The 20,979-nt window shown below is 46.9% G+C and overlaps 1 protein-coding gene across 6 annotated transcripts in view; it reads left to right on the forward strand.

Moving 5' to 3' along the window:
- Positions 1-20,979, forward strand: part of LOC138516963 (uncharacterized) — a 530,457-nt gene that overhangs the window by 286,098 nt on the left and 223,380 nt on the right. For all 6 annotated transcript variants that reach the window (XM_069632440.1, XM_069632443.1, XM_069632439.1 and 3 more), the window contains one exon: positions 20,566-20,691. In XM_069632440.1, coding sequence (XP_069488541.1) covers positions 20,566-20,691 — 126 coding nt within the window. The remainder of the gene's footprint in view (positions 1-20,565; positions 20,692-20,979) is intronic.

A 20,979-nucleotide genomic window follows, 5' to 3' on the forward strand; every position in this document is an offset into this window, starting at 1 on the left:
GTAGTTTCATCAATAGGGTAATCACAAGTCTGACTCTCCTCTGCTGGCTTTTCACAACAATTCATATAACAGTTCTTTGTTTCAAAGTTCAATTAACCTTTTGCTACTTTTGTTCAACATATTTTGGTTTGTTTATCGGGTCTTCCTTCGACTCACCAATTGTGATGCACAGGTTTGCTTTCTAGTCTGTAAAGTCGAGGCCGGTACCATTGGTCCATGCGTCTCTCTGTGGATTGGCTGTCGGCGAAGGAGGCGCCTAGGTGCCATAGACATCTGCTACAACACACGCATGCTATTGTTCCTGGCCTTACGATTCCTTTTCTCGAGGCTTCACGGGTCTCTGTCGGTAAGGGCAAGGTCACTTCTCCCCTTGGTAGCCTCTCGACTTGTGCCGTCTTTCACCTTCTCTTGAACTGCTGGGCTGAGTTAGCTCTCACGTTGTGCGGTCTGCCATGCTCTTCCTGTGCTGATGTGCTCCATCTTTTACCCCTGTGGCGAAAGAAAAGGGCTGTCTGGTGTGGCCAATAATGGTCATTTGCCTGACTTTGTCTGACCCTTGTATTGGGACATGTCAGGTAAACAGCTCTGTTAGTCTGTTGTCTTACATGTTGTGCGATGTGTCAGTGCGAAAGAAGGGAGAGTGGCAGTGTTTTGGAGGTAGTAGGATGGGGAAAAGGTGTTAAAGGGGAGGGGAATACCGCCTCTCACCTGTCTGTGTCCCACTGACCCCACCAGGCCCCAATACAGGTGATCTTCCCGCACTGGTCCATCCCCATGAACTGGATCCAAAAGCGATGGCTGTGTCCTGGCCACCCGGATGACATATCCCCTAGGAACTAGACAGAGAGACACCTTCAGGTTTCTCACACCATCTAAATTCGGTAAAAGAGTATTCGATATGAAATGATTCAGTATAAACACTGTTTCTGATGTTTTTTAATCTGCTTAGAATCACGTGCTGTGCATAGTCCGACATCCAGTGGTCACTGTGGAGTATTGCATTTTGTTTTTCGTAGGAGAAAAGGGGACGTCGACAAGGTGTGTCTGAAACACTATCCCTATAGTGACGTACAGTGTACCCACAATCTCTCACGTGTCGAGGTCTGGCAAAAACTCTCCACCGCCCAGCACGACGCCAGACGAACCCTCGACGGAGAAACTAATCGTCGAGAGCTTGGCGCGTATAGTTTCCAAGGACGGCCAGAAACGGACGGCGAGTGACATGCCGAAAACCGCTCACAAGGCCAGGGAAGCGCAGAGGATGCCGGAAGGAAGGCAGGGATCGCTCCTGCCATCGAAAGAAGGCCCTAGCCTGCGAGAAGGTTTCTCAGAAGGCGGGTTCACTCAGTTCCGGACTCCTTGGTGGTAACTACCACAAGGAAAAGAGCGGGGGTTCCGCTGTCAACCAGCGAAGCACCCCCAGACAATGAAGGAAAGAAGCTCTATGCCCTGGGCAAAAGAATTACAGCCTCGGCAGCTTTTTCAACCAGAATTGCCAATAATAATACACTACTGGCAAGTTATGCTGATGCCCAATGGGGAAAATTACGGCAAGACTTTGAGGAAGTTCCTGAGCCCTTAAGAACTCGCTTATTGGCCACAGTAACAGAAGGCACTCTGGTTAACCAGAGCATCATTAAAAACACTCTTGATGCTCCAGAAACGGCTGGCTGTTCCTTAGTGCAGGGAATTCCTCTTAAGCGTCATGTCTGGCTCCGCAATTCCGGTTTGAAGCCAGAAACACAGGCGTCACTCATTAACAAACTAATAGAGGAGTCTAACCTCTTTGGGAAGGCAGTGGACGATGCACTGGAGACTGCAAAGAAAGAGTTCGACACCCTCAAGACCTTAGACCAAATCTCAAGGCCTCCCAATAAGCGAGGATTTGGCAACAAATGCTTTTTTCGAGGGCAACGCCAACAGCAGCAGTAACAACAACAGTACACTTCAGGCAACTGGTCCTCTGCTCAGGGAACAGTGGCCAGTACACGCAAAGAGGACAGCGCCGTGGCAAGGGCAGAGGTCAGGGCCCCACTCCCAGAGGTTCCCCGGCTACCAACACCAAATGACCCGAAGATCCGGGTCCCCTCTCATGCATCACCGGTCGGGGGCCGGTTAACATCTTTCCTACCGGTATGGGAGGGAATAACATCAGACAGATGGGTATTGTCAACTATAGCTCACGGGTACTGTATAGAATTCAGTCGGTCCCCCAAGTACAGACCCCCAAGGGGACGGCACCTGTCATCGGAACACCTCGCTATTCTTCTTCAAGAAGTGGAACTACTGCTACTAAAAGGAGCAATAGAGGTCGTGCCTCGATCACAGGTAACGGACGGTATTTAGTCAGTGCACTTCCTTGTACCCCAAAAGGACTTAACCATGCGCCCTGTACTAGATCTGTGCCCAGCAAACAAATTTGTTAAACCTCAAAAATTTTGCATGGTTACCCTACAGGAAATAATCCCCCTACTTTCGCAGGGAGATTACATGACAACACTGGACATGAAAGATGCATACTTTCATATTTTAATGTTGCCAGCGCACAGAAAATACCTCAGGTTCATGATAGAGGGCAAACACTACCAGTTCAGAGTGCTACCCTTTGGCATAGCATCAGCGCCAAGGGTATTCCCGAAAGTACTGGCAGTGGCGGCGGCCCACCTGCGCAGGTTGTCCATCCCAGTATACCCTTACCTCGACGATTGGCTCATAACAGGGGATTCTTACGAAACATGCTTCTCAAATACCCAAAAGACTGTAGACCTTTTGTTCCAACTGGGCTTCTCCATCAACGAGAAGTCCAGCCTAGACCCCAGCCAGATCAAACAATTCCTAGGGGCTCTAATTTGAACAAAGGACGGCCTCGTCTTCCCCTCCGAGAGGGTCCAAAATATGCTGTTTCAGATCCCTCAATATGTGGCCGGTCAAGAGGTGACGGTGCGCAAAGCAATGCGTTTGCTAGGAATGATGGCGTCATGTATATATTTGGTACCTCACGCGCGACTGTGCATGCGCACAATGCAAGAGTGGCTCAACAGCCAGTGGTGTCAGGCCAGCGGACAATGGAACGATCTAGTGGCGGTCTCGCAGGTCTTGGTTCTCTCGCTACGGTGGTGGTCGAAGGAAAACCTTGTAATAGGGAAACCATTTGCCACCCCCGCAGTGGAGGCCACTCTAACCACAGACGCATCCCTCACAGGATGGGGGGGGCCTCACCTATCCCATCAGACTGCACACAGAGTTTGGACTCCGAGCGTAGCATCCAAACACATAAACTTGCTGGAACTGCTAGCGGTCTTCAAAGAACTGAAGGCTTTCCAGGCACACCTGCAAGGGAAGACAGTGATGGTCCTCACGGACAGCACCACAGCCATGTACTATCTGAACAAGCAAGGGGGCACTCACTCTCCAGGACTGTCCAAGCTGTCCCAGAACATCTGGAAGTGGGCTCTCAAACACATGTTCCTGTTGTCACAACATGTACCAGGGGAACTCAATCTGCTGGCAGACGAACTCATGAATGGCGGTTACAAGAAGACATTGTTTCTTTATGCTTTTCCCCCGACTCCCCTTCTCGACAAGATAGTGCACAAGATGCACCAGGACCCAGTTACCATGATACTAGTGGCCCCTATGTGGGCCCGGCAGCCATGGTTCGCTCACTTGATGGAAATGTCTCTATGTCCTCCAGTGAACTTCCCTGCCCATACAACAAGCTGTCACAGGACAAGGGCAGAACACTACACCCATGCCCACAGACCCTGAACTTAGCAGCCTGGCTCCTGAGGTCATAGAATTTGGACATTCACAACTCCCTCAAAGATGCATGGACATTCTTAAGGAGGCTACGAAACCTAACACTCGTTACTGCTATTCCAGAAAATGGAAAAGATTTGTCATCTGGTGTAGAGATGAGGACATCAACCCAGTTGACTGATCTCCCACACAGATTGTTCTTTACCTGACTCACTTATTAGACTCAGGTCTGGTCTTTAATTCCATTAAAGTTCATCTAGCTGCACTTTCCGCATACACCACTTCTCAACACAAAGTGTCATGGTGGAAAGTCCCAGTTATTAAGGCTTTCATGGAGGGAGTAAAGAGAATACACCCTCCTATAGCTAACCCAGCTCCCGGATGGGACCTAAATGTGGTACTTACCAGGCTTATGGGCTCACCCTTTGAACCCATGCACAAAACATCCCTTAAGAACCTCACTGTTAAAACTGATTTCTTAATAGCTATCACCTCCATTAGGAGGGTGAGTGAAATACAAGCGCGCTCTATACTAGACCCCTTTGTAACAGTTCACAAAGATAAGGTGGTTCTACGCACACATCCTAGGTTTGCACCAAAATTTATTTCGAAATTCCATGTCAACCAATCAATAGAACTACCAACGTTCTTTCAGAACCCTTCAAGTTTGGGAGCAAAGAGCCTGCATACACTAGATGTACGCAGGGCTGTCATGTTTTACATGGAAATAACTAGACCTCTGAGAAAGACTAATCAGTTCTTTGTCTCAGTGGCAGCAGGAAGAGAAGGAGATGCAGTTTCAAAATCCACTATATCTAGATGGTTTGTCCAATGCATCACTCCTGCTATGAGAGAACTACCCTACAAGCCAAGAGCACACTCTACTCGAGGCACTGGGGGCATCCATAGCATTCATTGCAAATGTTCCCCTTGAGTCCATTTGCAAAGCGGCAACCTGGAGTTCTGTACACACCTTTACAAAACACTACTGTCTAGATGCCCACTCTAGATCTGATTCCCAGGTGGGGCAAGCAATGTTAAGACAGATATTTTCTACTGTTCCTTCTCACAACCCACCTCCAACTCCGGGTGCTGCTCGCTAGTCTATTCACAGCATGTGATTCTAAGCAGATTAACAAACATCAGAAGACAATGCAATACTTACTGTAAAAGCATTTCTGATGGTTGTATCTGCTTAGAGTCACATGCGCCCGCTCGGATGGGAGGAACATAGACATCCTTGCCTTTCTCTCTTTTCTGTACTCACTCACGTCTGATGGGCTCCCTCAGAGCAGAAAAATAGAAACAGAGGGACCTTGACACATGAGGGATTGTGGGTACACTGCACGTCACTATAGGGATAGTGTTTCAGACACGCCTTGTCGACGTCCCCTTTTCGACTACGAAAAACAAAATGCAATACTCCACAGTGACCACTGGATGTCGGACTATGCACAGCATGTGAATCTAAGCAGATTCAACCATCAGAAATGCTTTTATGGTAAGTAATGCATTGTCATACCCTGTACACCAAGCGGACCTCGTCAAAGGTAGCTGAGGCAAAGTGGGCAGTTTTTCTCCCACTCCTCCGCTTCCACTGCCAGGGCCAGTACCCTCTCCTCTAATACAACAATACCAAATGGTGGTTTGCAGTCCCATCCAACTCCTCTCACATGGAGGCTTGGAAGACATCACAGAACCAATGGGTCTTTCATCAGTAGCCTGGTTGGGTTTCCATCTCCCATATGCATCCCCTTCCCGTCGTCCTCTACATCAGACAGGGTCACCGGCTCTGCCCCGAGGTTCAGAAGTCCTTCCGGCAACATTTTTACAGTATTGAAATCCAACCAGGCTTACCTGCGCGCTATTTTGGACCTGTTTGATTTCAATCTTCACATCCCCTAAAAGAGATTCAAGATGATCACGCCATGCAAACTCGCTCCTCCCTTGTAAGGGACGATTAACTATGTGTGGTAGATCTTCAGAATGCACACCTACATATACCAATATGGCCCCAAAACCTTAAATATCTTTTTGGTAGGGGGAGAACATTTCTAATCCAGAGTACTCCCCTTTGGGTTGGGGCTAAGAGCCGAGAGTCTTTGCTAAGATGACGGCCTTAGTAGCAGCGTTCCTTCGGCTTCGAGCAGTCCATGTCTCTCCTTATCTGAATGACTGGCTCCTCAGGAGTCACTGTCCACATATAGCAGCAGCACACATGCAGTTACTACTCCGGCTGCTGTTCAAGTTGGGACTGTCGGCGTACTGGAGAAAATCATCAATGATGGTCTTGCAGGACCTGATTGTCTTGAGTTTTCGATGGAACACGGTCAGTGCCAAGGTTTGGCCACAGACAGAAATGGGATCTAATGCATGCGTCTACCCTTTCTCTCAATTCCACCCACTGTTCGGTGTGGTGGTTTCAGAGGCTCCTAGCGCTAATGGCCTCCCATGTCTTTGCTTTCTGTGATGAATCCTACGGATCTCGCTGTACCCCTGCCTAAAGTCTCCTCCCAGGTGGCCAAGGAAAGGCAGACGCTTCCAGATCCTGACCTTGGGACTGGTGTACTGAGGGAGGATCACCTGGGAGGAGACTAAGCCCAGGGAGGTGAAGGGATCCCATGGGATGAGACACAGTATTCTCATTTGAAAGAGAGTAACCTTTCATATACACCAGATCATACACTGGCTTATTGCTATTATAATGTCTGAAACTCCCATGTTAAGTTTAGAGATATGTGATATGTTTAGGGAAAGGGGGTGCAACATCCTTACATCCCTCACTCAGTGAGGCACCTGTTAAAACTGATGTGGACAAACATCCTCATTACTCCCAAAGCTATAGCGAAAGGAAATCTGTAAATTATGGCATGAGTAAACTGCCTTTCCCTTCTGTGATAAAACATGAAGTATTTGTAAACGTGTATAAACAACATAGTTCCAAAGTTAAGAAAAATAAATCACTAGTTAGAACAAATTTTGTTACTTGGCACTCCACGTCGCATAATCGCAGGAGTACTGAGACAAAGAAGAGGGTTTAAGAGCAGTGCAGGCCTGAAGGTCCAGCAATTAGGCTTAACGTCCCACACCTGATACAGACTGAGTGGCATATAAAGCTCCCTCAGGATCAGGCAAGTAGTCCGTTGTGGTTGGGCAAGTAGTAGCAGTTGTAGCAGCAGAAGTACCTGCTGGGGCAGAGGCACTGGTAGAAGAAAGCATGTTGCTGGTAGAATCCACAAAATTTGGGGGAAAGAAAGGATGCCGGAAATTTGTGATCCCTTTTTATCCTGTTTCCAATCCTGAGTTGGTCCTATACCCTGAGTCTGGAATGTACAGGTTGCGCAGCGGGAAGCGAGAAGTCTGAAAGCTTTCCCCCATGTGAACCTGATTGCAGAGTGTTTGCAGCGAGAAGTGTGCAGCAGACAACGCCTGGAGGCGGGCAAGCTCCAGGGGGTCTTGGTGAGCCAAACTCTGTGCCTGTGTGGTGGGACCGACGGCAACTTAAAGAGAGAGAAGTGGTCCCGGTCGAGAAAACACCTGTAGTAGAAGTCCTGCAGTCTGCGATAGAAACCGATGAGCTGGTTAGTGTTTACACGCGTTGCTAAGCCCTCAGGCAGTGCAGGTGGGCAACTGTAACCAGTTACTTTTCACTCGCAAAGGAGTGAAATTAACTAAAGCTGACCAGAGCTTATCAGACAATGGAGTGCAACAAATGTAGCACTTGTGTATAAGTGAACACGCTGTCGAAGGAAATGTTGAACCTTGCACAATATAAAAACAGCTTTAACAACGTTTGTAATGGTCGCGAATACTTAAAAGCGAGTTTGACACAAAGATCAAGCCTCCTTAAAACCCGAACAACATTGTAGCTTGTAAAACCAAGCATTGAACCTCAATTAAGCTAACCGAAAAGAACAAACAAGCATTACCTTGAGCCAAGAGGTGAACATGCATTGCACCCAGCCAAAGGAGACTAAAATAAAGATTCATTTGGGAATAACTGTTACTACCAGCAGAAGAGGGGCTGACAAAACATCTTTAAATGTAGAGCTTGTAATGAACTCACATTGCCAAAGTCAATAGCGGTTGAATTGAAAGCACTTGGTTGGGGGCTTCACAAAAGACAAGAGTGGTTGAAAAGCAGCCCTAGAAGAAAGTTGCTTATATAGGAGAGCTAAATAGACCTGTGTATAAATCGTGTCTTTTCTAGAAAGGTGTGTGTAAAGACCGGAGGGGGGGTCTGTACTTCCGCTCTCTATATGGTAGAGGAGAGACACAGAGACCCCTGCCAAGATTCTCTAGTATTGGTAGTTGTGGTCAAGCAATCAAGGCCTAGCTTCTCGGGAGGTGTTGCGAACTGGTTCTTAAGTACAGTGTAGTCCCCGAGCATCCACGAAGGAATGTCCACACACTGTATCAGTAAAAACACAGTCTTTATATAATTAATATTCAAAGTCATGTGCACAATCACGATAACTTCACTTTGTACTCCGAAAATCCACAATGGTAAATATGTACAATTCTAAAGTGGTACCACTAACGTTATTAGATCTCATTAAAGTGCATAAGGTCAGAATGACACACAGATCAAAATAAAGAGGAAACCAGCAGTAGAGAGAGGAAGGAAAGCAAGATGTTTGAGCAATTGGCAAACTACTGGTAACTACCGTTAAACACAGTTCTGTGTGGACACCCCCCCTCCCCCCCCAACCTGGGCAACCTGTATAAGAAAGATACAAGCCCAGTCCATGTATTGTTCATACTATACTTTCCAATAGTTCTGCAACCCCAAAGTACCTTGGCGTGTTAGCGTTCCTCGTCGGGGAAATCGACAACCCTTCGAGTGCCCTCTCTTTAAGGCAGGAGTCGCGGGTCGTCGAACGTCCGAAGAACAGCTCGAGCTACGACGGTGAAGTGGCCGCGTTGTTCCTAGCGGTGCTGGTTGACGGGGAAGCGTAAACGTCCTGCAAGGAAGAGGCGTGCGGGGCACCTCGCTGTCAATAGTTCTGGACCGCAAAGAGTTGAAGAACTGTGGCCCAGCAAGGGCGTCGAGTCGTCGGCGACTCTGTGCTCGTTGGGTGGCGGGAAACCCACCGGTGGAGGCTCATCGGCGCGCCCTTCTCCGGCAGGATACAGCGGCGACCATGCGGACGAGAGAGTCCTTGGATCAATGAAGTTCTTAGGCAACGAGAGCACGGCGGCTCCAGGCGGCGGTCGGCGGCAATGGTGGACAACAATCTGGGCGCTTCTCATTGCGCAGCAACCCCCATATCGGGTCGGCAGCCTGTCGAAGGTTTGTCTATCAGGGAGCGTAGGCAAAGATCAGCTGGGCACGATGGTCCCTCGTAGCTCGGGAAGAGGGCGCCGTACCAGGTCCACTCTGGGTCAGTTCTTGAGGCACAACAGCTTTCAGATTGCGAAGGAGAGCAACAGCAATTCTTCTCATCCAGCAGGGCTCAAGGTTAAGCTTCAGTTACTCCAGTTACTCGTCGTTGTGGACTTCAGCTTCCGAACACGATTCCTAGCAGTGAGAGGTCCCCAGATATACTGTTGACCTCCCATTCATTCCGCTGGGTCATACTGAAGCATCCAATCACGACTACGGGCATTCAGGCAGGCAGGCAGCTAATCAGGCACACGAGGTATTCAGGCCATTCACTTCTCTCCAGACACTCGCGACAAGTTATGTGTATTGGGACAAGTACGGAGCCATTCAGCACTCCAAGCTGCATTCATACCGGTTTCGGGCAGGGCTGTCTCAACTATTGTGTCAAACACCAGATACTAGACAGTCACAACACAGAATGCGTATTCGTTACACACTCCATTCACCCAGGTCCCACCCACAGGTGTACCCACAACATACGGTCGTCGAGAAGGCTCCAGTCAGTCTGGTCGGCACTTCCCCACACTACCGTAAACGGAACTTCCACCCAACAGCCAGTCAGGGGGAAGGGACAGAGGCAGGGCTTCCCAGGATTTCGGGAAGATCAAGGTAACAGGTGATAGAAGGCAAGAGGCCATGGGGGCCATTTTGTCTCCATCGGGAATCTACCAATTCCAATGACAGGGCCTGGGCATCCCAAAATGGAGGACGCTCAGGGCACCAGTCATTTCAGCAAGGAGCTGCCACCAGCCCGTACCCTGCTCTGTGGGTCACACACAGGTGCCCAAAAACATACACTAGGGGAACATGGTTGCACCCCTTCCCAAGGGTGCCATAAGAGTATCCCATGGGTCTGTTCACCAAACCAAAAGAGAGAGAGCTGCACCGGCAGGAGTCCCACATGAACTCCTGCGTGGAAAACACGACAAAACACATGATAATAAGCAGTAAAAGACAAGGATACGGAGGCCCTGTCCCTCCGATGCATTTCCAGCATCACAGTGTGAAGAAATGTTTAAAGCTGTTTGAAGTAGAAGTGTTAACCTTTGGAAGTGTCAGTGGGACTGAAACTACAAAAGCAGAGAAGTGTAAACTGCATGATGTTCATCTGACAGAGTTGGCCGGGCAGGAGAGTGGACTAGGCAGAAGAAGAGGTAGAAGACGGTTGAGTGGGTCATCCCTGTAAAAGTTGAGGTTGTGTTTCATGGTGCCAGGAGAAAAGCGCTGCAGGGAAAGCCAAGAGACGAGCACTGTGAAGGGAGTCTTGGAGGGAGCATTTCATGGTACCAAGAAGGTAGCATTGTGATCTTTTCTGAGTCCAGAAGTTATTGTGTTACTTGGTACTGCAAGAGAAACGCTACATACTGTTTAAAGAACTTTGAACTGTCATTCCTAGAGGAGAAGGATCTTTTCCTTATTGTTTGGTGTTGGACAAGACTTTGACTTAAAACCTGGGGAATGGGAATTTGCTCATGTTATGAATATAGAATTTGAAAGTGTTACAAATATAAAAATGTTTATTTTGTGCAGTGCCATATACTTTCTTGTTTGTGTATAAATGTGAGGGCCAGAAGTATTAGGGTAGACTGTGTTTCCTTGGTTTATTTAGGCAGGGAAATCCCTGCTAGAGTAGGGCAAGTAAGATGCTGTATTTACATTTTTGGTTTGATAAAATGACACGGTTTGAAAAACCCTCTAAAATGTATACACCTCACATTTCTGGCAAGGTTGAAAATAAGACTCCCTCAATTAATGCTCTGGCATAACTGGTTCCAGTCGATGTTTTCAGACTCCATTGTCTCCGGAAATGACAGCCGACCTCCGCTGATGGTCTGACTTCACTAATATTTCATGGAGACTCCACTCGTATAACCGTCTCCTCAAATAAAGTTAACCAATTCTTCCCTGCCCGGCTGCGGCCCAACGTGGGGCCACTTTGAGGATTTCGGCCTATGGTCAGCCCTAGACTGGGATAGCTATATCAATGACCTTGAGCTTCTAACAATTTTTCTTGCCTTGAAAGAGTTTCTGGTCATTATCTCCAAAAAGGTTGTTCAGATTTGGACAGACATGTTGGTTGCGATGTTCTACGTGAAGTGGCGGCGTGTGGTGGAGGGGGTTCAAAAATCTTTCTAGTAGACCTAAAAAAATCTGATTTGGGATTGGGCAGTACAGGTATTTGCCTGCAGGCAGTGCATATCCTGGGCCAAGAGAACATAGCGGCTGACTCCCTCATTCGCCAGTCTGTAGCAAACCATGAGTGGGAAAGAAACTATCAAGTTCTGTACCAAATGATTTCCGAGTGGGGGACTCCGTCCGTAGACTTGTTTGCAACAAGAAGCTTCTGCTTTATAACTCCAGGGAAGGCAAAGGTCTAGATTCTCTTGGGGATGAAGTGGAGTTTTCATGGGATGGGATGTCAGCGTTTGCCTTTCCACCACTCCCCTTGATCCATCGGGCGTTGTTGAAGCAGAACAGAGCGCACAACTGCACTCTAGTCTTCATAGCTCCATGGTGGCCAGCCAGGTTCAGGTTCTCTGTTAGTATACCGTCAGATCCATTTGCCAGAGATTCCCAATCACATACACCAGAACTAACTGGTGTGGCAAACCTCCCACAATCCCTCAGTGTGGCGGCCAGGTTCCTGGGGTTGCGTCCCTAGCCCAGTTTAGTCTTTCAGAGGAGACCATGCGCATCATCCAGGCAGCACGCAAACCCTTCACATGGGCTCAGTACAGGAGGAAATGGCTCTTTATGTCACTGGTGCCTAGATAAACCGTTTGATCGTGGTCACGCCTCAATTGATTGTGTCCTTTCTTTCATATCAGACCTGCCATCTACAGGCTTTCATATTTTTATTATAATTATATTGAGCACGTTCTGGCTTTGAGAAGCAACAGAACGCTTTACAGAGGTATACAACAGTACATATGCATAACAGCGCTTTTCAGAGGTAACAGAACAGATATACAGTGGCGGTGGTATACAGAAGGAGGCGTTACAGCTGTACAGGGTGTCGGGGAGGTGACGATCGGGTGGCGTCTATTGAGTGGAGGGGCGGTGTGATGGCCTAGAGGTTGAGGCAGGGATTCCTTGAAGAGGTTGGTCATGAGTTATTTTCAGAATTGAAAGAGCGTGGGGGCGAGTCTGATGCTGACGCACATTTCTGTCGCTCATACTGGTATACTGGTCTGCTATTGGTGCATACCTTAACACTAACTCATGTTCATTAACCCTCACAAACCTATTGATAGAACGACATTTTGCTGGTCTTCTGCACCTATTGCCTCCTGTCAAGCCGATGCAGGCAAAATGAAACTTCAGTGTGGTGCTCAATGCATTTTGCCATAAACCTTTTGAGCCAATGGTGACCGTGGAGTTGATAATGCTTACCTGGAAGGTGGCCTTTCTGTTCGCCATTAGTGTGGCCAGAATAGGGGAGCTTCAGGCTCTCTATTGAAGAATGTTTTCTTGCCTTCCATAAGGACAAGGTGTTGCTCTGCACGCACCCTTCATTTCTACCAAAGATTGTTTCAGACTTTCATATTAATCAGTCTATTTACATACTAGTGTTTTTTCTAATCCCTGCATCCAATGCCGAACGGGTCGTTCAAAACCCTGATGTTAGGATTGCTCTCAAGATCTATCTAGAAAGAAAGAAACACTTCAGAACCTTTTTGTCACGTTTGGTAATCGGAAAGGAACAGAGGCCTCTAAAGCCTCTATATCCTGCTGGATAACCTTGTGCATTTCAGAAACGTACACAGTTCAGGTACTGCAAGCCCCACGGGCATCCATGCCTACCTGGTACGGGGCAAAGCTGCAGAACTACCTTTTCAGAAATGCGTTCCTTGGAGAAACCATCGCTAAGACGGCCATTTGGGTCTTCCCCATTTAGGCAATAGCTTTTGTAAGCACTATTGCCTCGACTTTAGTTAATGAGCAAGTTTTGTCAGGCTCTTCTTAGGAACCTCTTTAAGTAAGTGAGCTTTACCACCCAGCTAGCTGATACATCAATGCTTGTGAATCTCCCACAAGAATGGAGGTAAGGGGACGTAGGAGTTAAACAAAGTTACTCGCCATCACTAACGTACTCCTAGTCCATAATCCCCTTTCCCCCATATGCCTGCCCATCTTCCCCTCTAAAAAGTTCACTCATATTGCTAATATGTCTACTGACCTTAGCGATAGAAAAGGACTGACGGGCGATGCGCTGGGCGGGGCTCAGGAACGTGGGGATAAAGCCACGTGCGCTAGTCTCTCGTAAAAATAAAAGATCAAGATTTTATGATATCAAAAAGTGCTCCAGTCCCGTCCCGAAATAGTATGGAGGAAAGGGAATTATGGACTAGGTGTACGTTAGTCACTGCAGTGAGTAACTTTGTTTTTCTCGCACGTGATGTGGTGCCTTTATAGACCTTTGGGGAAGGCTCTGAGGAATACCCCATATACAACCTTCAGCAGTTGACTCAAGTGCAAAGAGGCGTGCAAAGTGGCTTGCTCTGGCCCCAGAGTTTCCCAGACCTCTTTCCATGGTATGCTGGTTTTGAGACTAGTGGAGCAGGCTAGTTGGGTCTTTTGTAAATCATGTTTTAAATTAGATTGAGCACCTTTGATGCCTCTGGTGCAAATATGCTACATGCAATATATTAATCCATAAAACTTTTAAAGCATTAGATTTTTTGAAAGTTTAATTCCTTTTCGGAGATACTTGGACAATTTAAATACTGGGGCTTGCCATGGGGAAGGTAGAAGTGAAATGAAGTACTTTAAAGAAAAGTGATGTTTCACCAGATGACGCCATGACATGGTATCCCCCATTCTCTTATGAAAATAACCCTCCCATATCTAATACTCTCCTGGCCTGTTGTATGACCACTCTTTCTCCCATGATGAATAAGGGAGATACTCTTTCCAATTCCACCTACCATTTATCCCAGACTTCAAAATCCCTCTAGAGCAGGGTCAGCGAGGCATTTTCCAAATCCCTTTTATTTTCAAGTGTTTAACCAAAAATATGGCTAACTTGTGTCTGAGTTTCATTCCGGACTCATATATGGTGTCAGGGTGGGATCGGTCTCAGTTGCCACAAACTAGGGAACCCTCAAGTTTGAAAAACGTAGCAACAGAACTTCTGATTCATGACCCAATGTTCTATTGGGTTTGATTTGTGTAGTAGCAGGGGAGAGTTGCTACAACCCAGAGACATAGTTTTAATACCAACTGACTTGGTCCTGGTACCCCTGCTCAGAACTTACATTAGATTCTCCTCTAAATCAGGCCTAGCTTGGTGATTCGGCCTATACATGTTAGTAGGCGTCCTAGATCCTGTTTATAGAGGTGGTGATAATATTGTCTTGGTTCATTGCAGTGCAAAGCAAACATATCAAGTAAAGGCAGGAGAAAGGATATCCTAGGGGATCCTAGAAAGAGCTCTATTTCCCAAGCCAAAGGAAATTAGAAACTTTAAGACTGAGAGGAAGCAAGGGTTTTGGAGAGGGGAACACCAACACCATCCATGCTACATCTGAGGTAGTTCTACTCCAGACCTTGGGATCATTTCTGTCTCTTCTCCAAGACTTGGCATTTGCGTAAAGGAATGATACGTTACTTGCAGAACCTTTCATTACGGTGTTAACCGAGGAGGAAGATAGAAAGATGGGCTATTTCTTTTCTTGAAAACTGGGTTGCTATATAGAGGAGACATTAGTCCTGATGGTACTCATAGGTCACAAATAATAGTCCAGAAGAGTCACAAGAAAATAGTGTTAGAGATTGCTCACTCCCATCTGACGGGTGATCACTTAGGAACCACTAAAACCCAAATTGTAAGCCACTTCTATTGGCTGAGGATCTATGCCGATGTGAAAACCATTGTTCTTACTTATGCCTTATCCCAGAAGACTAGTTTTCAAATGCCCCCTCCAGCTCCATTGCAATCTTTACCAATCATTGATTTGCCCTTTTCACGGATTGGCATGGACATAATTGGGCCCCTTGAACCATCAGAGCTAGGTAACCCATACATATTGGTAATGGTGGATTGTGCAACTCGCTATCCTGAAGCATTAACACAACCCAGCAAATTATTAAACATTTAATTTCCTATTTTCTATAATTTGGGTTCTCGAAAGACATCTTAACAGATCAGGGGACTACCTTTATGAGCAAACCAATGGCAGAGGTGAATGAAATTCTAAGTATGAACACACTTAGAACTTCCATCTATCATCCACCGACTGACGGTCTAGTGGAACGGTTTAATAAAACCTTAAAACACATCATGATAAAGTTGGTTGAAGCGGATGGCAAAAACTGGGATGTCATGACACCTTGGGCTTTTTTTGCTATCAGAAAGACCTCACAGTCCTCAACAGGATTCTCTCCATTTATTTTTATTTATTGAGTATTTGTAAAGCGCCTATACAGCAAAAGGTGTTTCAAGGTGCCAAAAGACAAGAAAAGAGGAGGAGGGGGGCTGTTGGGAGGAACAAATCGTTCCTACTAGGCTTTGTGACATTCGGATTGTGCAAGTGCAGTAACAAGAAGTGCAGGGGAGAGCAGGTCAGAGCGCATACATTTTTTATGTATGAAGATTTGTATATTTCTCATTCCTGTAATCCTTGAATGTCTTTAATTTTACTTCAACTGTATATTTCTGTAACATTGTAAGCCTCGAATTATCGTTCTGCCTGCGCCCTGTTGCCCCTGGGTATGGTGCGCCATACAAATAAACAAACAAACAAGCAATGCATTAAGGCTAAGATGGGAAGAGTAGAGAGCACGCAAGTGCTGTGGGAGTAGGGGGAGAAGAGTGCCCCTTGGCTATGCGAATGCTAACAGGGAGGACATATGGACAAGTGCCAGGGGAGAGCAGGGAGTTCAGGGACTGTGGGCCCACATGTGAAGTGCGAGGACAGGGCTGGATCTAGATCCATAGGAGTGTAGGCCTCGCCAGGCTAATACAGGAAGAGTGAGCCCAGTAGGGCAAGTGCAGGTTTGGGGTGGTGGGGGAGACCAGGAAGGAACAAATAACTGGAGTAGACTGGGCGAGGAGGGCCTGGTGCCCTGTGTGACTCAGAAGGAACCAGACATGCAGTGGAAATGCGGCAGATGGAAACATTAGCGGGGGGCATAGGGAAGGAAGAAGAGAAAAGGTTGGTCTTGAGAAGCTTCCAGAACTTAAGGAGATCCGGGCCAAACCTGAGGGGGGCAGTGTGGCCATTCCAGAGGGCGACTCCTGCGGAAGAGAGATCTATCCCCTACTCTCTACTTGGAAAAACATCTGATCTGCAGACATTTTGAGCTAGAAGATCAAAGGGCTCTAGCAGGGAGTTATTTAGGACGATAGCGGGGTCCCAGGCCCCCAGAAAGCCTTGTGGATGATTTAGAAGGTCTTTAACTTGATCCTTGCAGCAACTGGGAGCCAGTGGAGAGATTTTAGGGCTGGAGAGATGCGGTCCCTGGGCTTGAGGCCAAGGATAAACCTTGCAGTCCTATTCTGGATTAACTAATGAAGGGGGCGAGGGAGGATTTAGGCAGATTGAGAAAAGGGCTGTTGCAGTAGTCCAGACTAGAGTGGACCAGAGCTCTGGAGACGATGAGTTTCTGGGGGAAGGTGAGAAAAGGGAGAATGCCTCTAAGGAGGTGCAGCTGAAAGTGGGCCATCTTGGCAAGGTCCGCGATGTAAGGAGCGAAGGAGGGAGGGAGGGAGGGAGCTAGAGGATGAGGGGGAGGCAGAGGGGGAGAGGGGTAGGGAGGGAGGGCGAGGGGGAGGGATGCGGGAGAGAAGAGGGGGGAGGAGAGGTGGAGGGGGTAGGGGTAAGATCGATTTAAGAAGACACCATGGTATATAGCCTCACAAGAGTGCGAGCGGAGGGGGGGGCAAGGAGGGCAGCCAGTGAGTAGGAGGGAGCAGTGAGAAGGATCTCTTAATGGCATTAAGGCAGAGATCGTTAGCAGCACACCATGCCTGAATAGCAGTCAGTCAGGAATGCCAGAGGAGAAAGTGGAGCTTGAAGGAGATCTGCGTATCGTCTGCATAACATTGTAAGTGAGTAGAGAAGGCGGAGATCAAATGGACTAGACAGGCGAAGTAGATGTGAAGCGCGACGGTGAGAGGACAGAGACCTGAGGCGGAGAGTGCGAAGGAGGTAAGAAAAGGGCCCAGTTGAACCTGGGAAGGTCGGTCGGAGAGGAAGGTCGTCAACCAGCCCAGTTCCAGGTCTGTGATGCCAAGGGTATCTCAGAGCGGATTTAGAAGGGTGGCATGATTGCCTTTGATACGGTCAGAGGAAATTATTATATGGCAGGGAAACATAAGATGTCTGACATGTTGCGGGAGACTTGGGAAGAACGGGAGAAAGCCATCTTGCCCCTTTCCCAAACCGCACAGCGATTTAAGAGTACATGGCTGCAGCCAGATCAATAGTTTAAACTCGTGGCGGAAGTCCAGGAACAGCAGAAAGGGTACCATGATGGGAAAGCCTTGCTTAAATGCTTTTCCATTGGTCAAAGTCCTTTTTCTACTTCCTTAATCAGAGACGATGTTGTCCAAATGGCATGGAAGAATTAAAACCCACATCTACCATATAAATCTACTTAAGGAGTGGAGGAACACCCTGTTGAAGATACCACCGTAGTTTTAACAAGTCTTTGATTTCCTGGCGTTGACTTCTTCTCATGTGGCCAGGGGGGTGGCTATATGAGGGAGAACCACATGGTGTGGGGGACAAACTCTTGAGAAGATGTCATTGCTTCTTTTCGTGAGACATGGTACCCCATTGTCTTATGAAAATTGTCCTCCCATATCAAATGCCCTCATGGCCTATTGGCCCACTCCAAGGAAGAATAGGGAGATCACTCTTTCCAATTCCACCTACAGTTTATCCAAGAATCATTTTCCATTTAAGACTACTGAAAATTACTATATTAAAGACTTTCAAATTAAGTCCAAAACCCGGTCTTCATGTCCCAGAATTACCAAGGTACTGGGACGAAAAGGAGGAAGAATCGAGCAATGCAGAATGATGAAAGCCCCAAGCACAGTGAGCATTCTAGTGTTTACTCCTTTCCACCTGTGCTCTGGAAGTTTAAAAGGCAAGTGAAGCAGAGCATCAATGTCTGCTCCTGGCTGGAGGGAACAGCGTCTCTTTGTGAGGCTGAGGAGATTGTAGGGTGAGGACCGGCATGGTGGAGCCAGGGGGCTCATTAGAAAAGCAGGCTACAGAGCAAGGAAGACATGCTGCGAGAACGGCAGGAGTTAGTGGGGGATCAAGAGCAGTGCTTTCCTTACTGGTGGCCTGAGTGAAGCAGACACCACGACAACCGAAGAATCCAGGCAGAGACGGTCACGAGACGGAAGGACTGTGGGAGCATACGGCACCAGCGAAAGCTGGTTAGTCTTCCCAGAGCCCGTGGGCACCCCAGGCATGCCGGCGTATATGCCGAGAGCAAGAGGATGAATCGTAAACAAATGAGAAAGAGAGAATGTATTTGATATTAAAAGGGGAAACGCATTGCAAATAAATCCCCCAGACAAGATAAATGGCAATTGTGCAAACAAAGTAAAACCCAAGTGAAGAACATATATCCGAAAGATATATTTGCAAACCGTGTGTGTGCGACTATGGAAAAGGCTAGGAAGCCCATGTGAATAGAAGTAGTCCTGACAGGAGACTCCTGCCAGGTCTTATGTTGCCTGGTGTAGAGTATACCAAGCAATCAAGAACTGTGTTTAATAATCGTAAAGAACTGTGTTGTTGGGCAAAGAGGTCCTGAGAAGGAACATCAGGACTAGGTAAGGATTGTATGAGCTAGATTTTGAAGAGATAGAATTGCAAAGCCAAGACAAGGTTTTTTTCGGCGACATTTTTCTGGGCCAAGGAACTGTTCAATGTAAACTTCAGATATATTGTTATGAGCTAAGAAAGGCACAAGAAACTGTTAAAGGTGAATCTTCAGAAGATGAACAAGCATCCAGGAGAAGGGAGCACTCCTCTGGAGCAAGGACCCATGTCCTTGCAGAACTTGTGAAAGACAGTTTTTCTTTTTGGGGGCACTTTCCCAAATCTTCCAAGGTTTCACCTAGAGTTTTTCATTTTAGTGCGAGGGTCATACAAGAACTTTGGACACAGGTTAGTTTTCATTTTGGGAATTCTTAAACCGGCAAATCCTTTGTTTTTCGTTTTGGTAGGGCAGGGTCAGAAAGGCATTTTCCCTACCCATTTATTTTCAATAAAAGTCTTTAACCAAAACCATGGCTAACTTTTGTTCGAGTTTCATTCCTGACTCCTCACACTACCTTAAATAATGCCAAACTAATTTAATAAATGTTTTTAACTGGAGACTTTGAAGCGCATCACACTAAGGCTTGGGTGTGGTCCATGTAGATTTTGATGGTGTCATTTCTGAGCGGGTTACGACAACCACGAGATGAGTTGGCTCAACTCAGTTGTGAACAAGGAGCGGAGGTAAAGACTGCTGATTCAAATGAAAGCCAGTTTGTGTATTCCAATATATAGATACCACCAGAGGTCAGTTGTGATCTAGGTATTGTGAAGGGAGTAGGAAAATAAGGATGGTCTTCAAAGTGGAACAGATCTGGCCTCTGTGGTATCCAGTTTACTGCAGACAAGCAAAACCTTTCAGAGGAAATGCAGTATGTGAGGCGTGTCCAAGGTCATCAAATAAGTGCAATCTAGTAGTTAGAATATCAGATGACTTTAAAGTGGCTCAACAATGTGATAATTCATGGGGGCAGAATGTGGAATGTTGGTGTCCATAGGGGGACATGTGGCAAACAGAAGAGGGGTTCATACCAGTGATGAGACCTGAATAAGGGATGTGGCCACATACTTTCTGTATTTTAAGGCCATTTGCATTTCTGGAGGCCACACCTGGAAATTATTATAAATCTGTGTCGGGCCCAATTTTGGTTGTGTGCCCTTCTGGAGGCGGCCTAGCCAAATGAGTTCAGTTTAGAGACTGGCAGGCACAATGGTCTGCAGTTTAAATCCCTAGTTCTCTTAAGCGAAGATTAAGAATCATAGAGGAGTGTTCCCTCCAGAGAGATGGGGCATGTGATGGAGCAATTTGGTTCCAAAAAGGCAGTTTGACACGCATTATAATTGGCTTACTTTTATAACTGGAGAAGAATTGTCAACAACGAGGTAGTGGGATAAAATGAAGAAATACATTGTTTTTATTTGAGAATCAGTGGTTTTGGGTTCCACAAGCCTTATTTCATCATCCCCCTCGTCATATCCTTCTATGCTTTCCAAGAGTTCTACTAGCTGCTTCTCACACTGTCCATTTGCATAGCTGGTCCTGCTACCGTATCGCTTGCTCTGCCCTAATGCAAATGAACAAAGTTTTTGATGTGGAGAGGTTTTAACTCTGCTTTACTTTCTCCCTTCCAGGAGGGGCCTCTGCTGCTGGAGTTGAGAAAACCTGCCCCAAACCAGAACTGCACAACCAGCAGCAGCTGCCTGTTCGACAGACGACCTTGTGTGATAAAACCGGTGAAATATCAGTAGCCATTAATGGTATTTTATTTATGTATTCATCAAAAATGATTATTGAATGAATCGTATACAAATCGATATTCATCCAATCATCTTAGTCCTGATGGAAAGTTGCAATGCTTGCGTCCCGCCTACTTTACAATGTTAGATTATTTATGAAATGTAATTTTCTTTTTTAGGTCAATGCTGTTTTCACATTCACAGCAATTAGTTAAGCCTTTGCAGGGATGGACACTTATGTGAAGTTTGTGAAAAAGATTATCTGAACAAGAGTAAGTAGGGCAAGTTGAACGACGAAGCTGGAAGCTG

This window comes from Ambystoma mexicanum, chromosome 6q, assembly GCF_040938575.1.
Source record: "Ambystoma mexicanum isolate Mex_15411 chromosome 6q, UKY_AmexF1_1, whole genome shotgun sequence".
NCBI lineage: Eukaryota > Metazoa > Chordata > Amphibia > Caudata > Ambystomatidae > Ambystoma > Ambystoma mexicanum.